We start from the raw sequence: 2,747 nt of genomic DNA on the forward strand, positions 1-2,747 counted from the left end.
TTTAATCAAATAAATGCAGCCTTGGTGAGCATAAGAGGCTTCTTTTAAAAGCGATATACAATTTACAGCAGGTTCTTTACTTTAGCTATATTAGCATTTTAGAATAAAATGTTTGTAACTTATTTTCTTTTTGTATGGGACACAAAAGGAAAAATTGCAAAAAAAATTGCATTCCTATATTTAAACTGGTGCGATAAAATATGTCATTGACATTAAATGATAAAGCCCCAGTTGTTTTCATAACCAAAGGTATGTACAATTTTGAATATGTACAACTGAGTGCAACTGAGATCACAAATCTTGTGTTAAATTTAAAAACCGCTCTTTTAGATCCATCATGCCAAGTTTGACATCAATGTTGTGCGTCACATGACTGGTTACAGCCTGACAGGTTTGAACAACTAAGGGCAGTATTTTCAGGCAAAATTACTTTTCACACAAAACTTCAGAACACTTGAAAGGCACTGTATGAGTCATATGATCTACTTTTATGTTGTCCTTTTTGAAGCTTGACAGCCCTTGGTGACAATAAGCTTTCATAAAAACGTCTTTTGTGTTCCACGAAACAAAGAAAGAAAGACTTGAAGTGACGTAAAGGCAACTAAATGATTTTCATTTTTGAGTGAACTAACCTTCACTAACCTTAAAGATACTACAAAGTTATTTAAAAAAATGTAGGATATTTTTTTTACTCTTCTGTCTTTGGTCCCACACAGATCAGAAGTGGCCATCCTGTACAACGATCGCTCGGTTCTGGAAAACCACCACGTGAGCGCAGCCTACAGACTCATGCAAGAAGATGAGATGAACATCCTGGTCAACCTCTCGAAGGATGACTGGAGGTACGCTGGGGTTCGTTCCTGCGAGCAATGGAGGATCTGTTCTGGGAAAGTGCGTGTGTTTTGAGTTGTGCTGTGTTGTGTTTTCCACAGGGAGCTGCGTACGCTGGTGATCGAGATGGTCATGAGCACAGATATGTCCTGCCATTTCCAGCAGATCAAGACCATGAGGAATGCGCTGCAGCAGCCGGAGGGGTGAGTGGCGCTCCTGCTGTTTTCTCTGAGCGTGTGTGAACACAAGGCCGTTAATGAATGAGTGTGATGAAGTGCCCGCTGAATGGAAATGTGTCATGCTTCTTGCGTAGAAACCGTTAGGACTGGGTGGTCTGATGAAATAACTGCTTCAAAACTAGAGACTTTTCTTTTCATTCATTTGTTATGAATTATTTTATTTGTTTTATTTTTTGCGTCCATTAAGCTCCGAACAGAATCAGTCGACACGGGTCATTAACCAGGCTCATAAGATTATTAACAAAAACAACTAAAACTCCAAAAAAAGACATTTCAGATCTATGAGGACATTTATTCTCTCTATTTTGTACTTCAGATGCATCCTTCTGTTGGCAGAAATTATTTTTAACAGGACTTTATTTTAAGACTCTTGATGTCTTAAATTTCACTTGACATTTAAAGTTTATTTTTAATAAAAAAGTCTGCTTGTTTAATCTTTACCTAGGCCTTTTTTTGCCAATGCCAAAGACAAATTATTTGCTAAAGTGACTAGATAATAAACCGAAAAGTGAATATACTGTACACTATTATACAAAAGTTTGTAGTCAGACAATTATACTGTATGAGCTGCATACTATAAAAATAGAATTAAAACTACAATATTTAAATAATATTACACTTTAAAATAACATTTTCTTTGTCAATATATTTTAAAATGTAATTAATCCTATGAATTATTCTAATATGCTGATTGGGTGCTCATGAAACATTAAAGTATATATATAATATAACTATAAGTTTGAACTAAACAATTTTGACCATATCTTAGATTTGTGTATATATTGTGCTTGTTATAAAATACATTTGATAGTAGTATTTCTTTTTTATTTATTCCTTTAGTCTTTTTTCCAAACTGACTCAGCAGTGTAAATCTTAAAAAAAAAATTCTATAATAAAAATAAAGTACTGTAGTATTTCTGCCAAAATATAGTTGTTACTACAGTTGCAAATTGCACATTTTAAACAGAGAAACAGAGTGACAGACAGAGGATGATGGTGCCATTTAGATACAATCCTCTCATGTCCTTTGTTTGCGAATGTGTGGGTGTGTAATTTATGGATTCATAATTTGTTTACACGCACTCTAGTGGATTTTTCAGCTAGTGTTTGTGATGAAGTGTTTGTATGTGACTGATGAAGCTCTGATGAATGTGTCTATCAGAATAGACAAGGCTAAAGCGCTGTCCCTGATGCTGCACGCGGCTGATATCAGCCATCCCGCTAAGGGCTGGAAACTGCACTACCGCTGGACACAAGCCCTCATGGAGGAGTTCTTCAGACAGGTACACTCTTCATAATATTTATCTCTCATAACACAAACAGAACTCCCAGAGACACACACTTACTAGATAAAACATTATCTCGGAAAACTGGAGTCCATCAAAGAGCTGTGTTATTATACTACCATTAAGATGCTTTTTAAAAATATATATTTTTTATTCATTTTTATTTTTCTGCTTTCCATTTTCATTTTCATTTTTTAATTAAATAACTAAAGCTTTAATGAATTAATATTTTAGTAATTTTGTTGTGTGTTTTTGACATTTTTGTTAGTTATTGTTTTTAAATATATCTATATAGTTTGGATACATTATTATTTAAGTTTGAATTTTTTTTCAATACTGTCTTTATTGATTTTAGAAACTTTAACATGAAATACAGTAAGAAAAAACACGT

General features: G+C 33.8%; 1 protein-coding gene across 1 annotated transcript in view; it reads left to right on the plus strand.

The window, feature by feature from the left end:
* The window catches only part of LOC107577431 (calcium/calmodulin-dependent 3',5'-cyclic nucleotide phosphodiesterase 1A-like), a 2,977-nt gene extending 590 nt beyond the window's left edge, over positions 1 to 2,387 (plus strand). The window contains exons 2-4 of the mRNA XM_016263509.1: positions 717 to 842; positions 933 to 1,034; positions 2,233 to 2,387. Of these exons, the coding sequence (XP_016118995.1) occupies positions 717 to 842; positions 933 to 1,034; positions 2,233 to 2,368 (364 nt within the window). The 3' untranslated portion in view covers positions 2,369 to 2,387. The remainder of the gene's footprint in view (positions 1 to 716; positions 843 to 932; positions 1,035 to 2,232) is intronic.
* The last annotated feature ends 360 nt before the right edge of the window (positions 2,388 to 2,747 follow it).

Source organism: Sinocyclocheilus grahami, unplaced genomic scaffold, assembly GCF_001515645.1.
Source record: "Sinocyclocheilus grahami isolate Dianchi unplaced genomic scaffold, SAMN03320097.WGS_v1.1 scaffold6035.1, whole genome shotgun sequence".
Taxonomy (NCBI): Eukaryota; Metazoa; Chordata; class Actinopteri; order Cypriniformes; family Cyprinidae; genus Sinocyclocheilus; species Sinocyclocheilus grahami.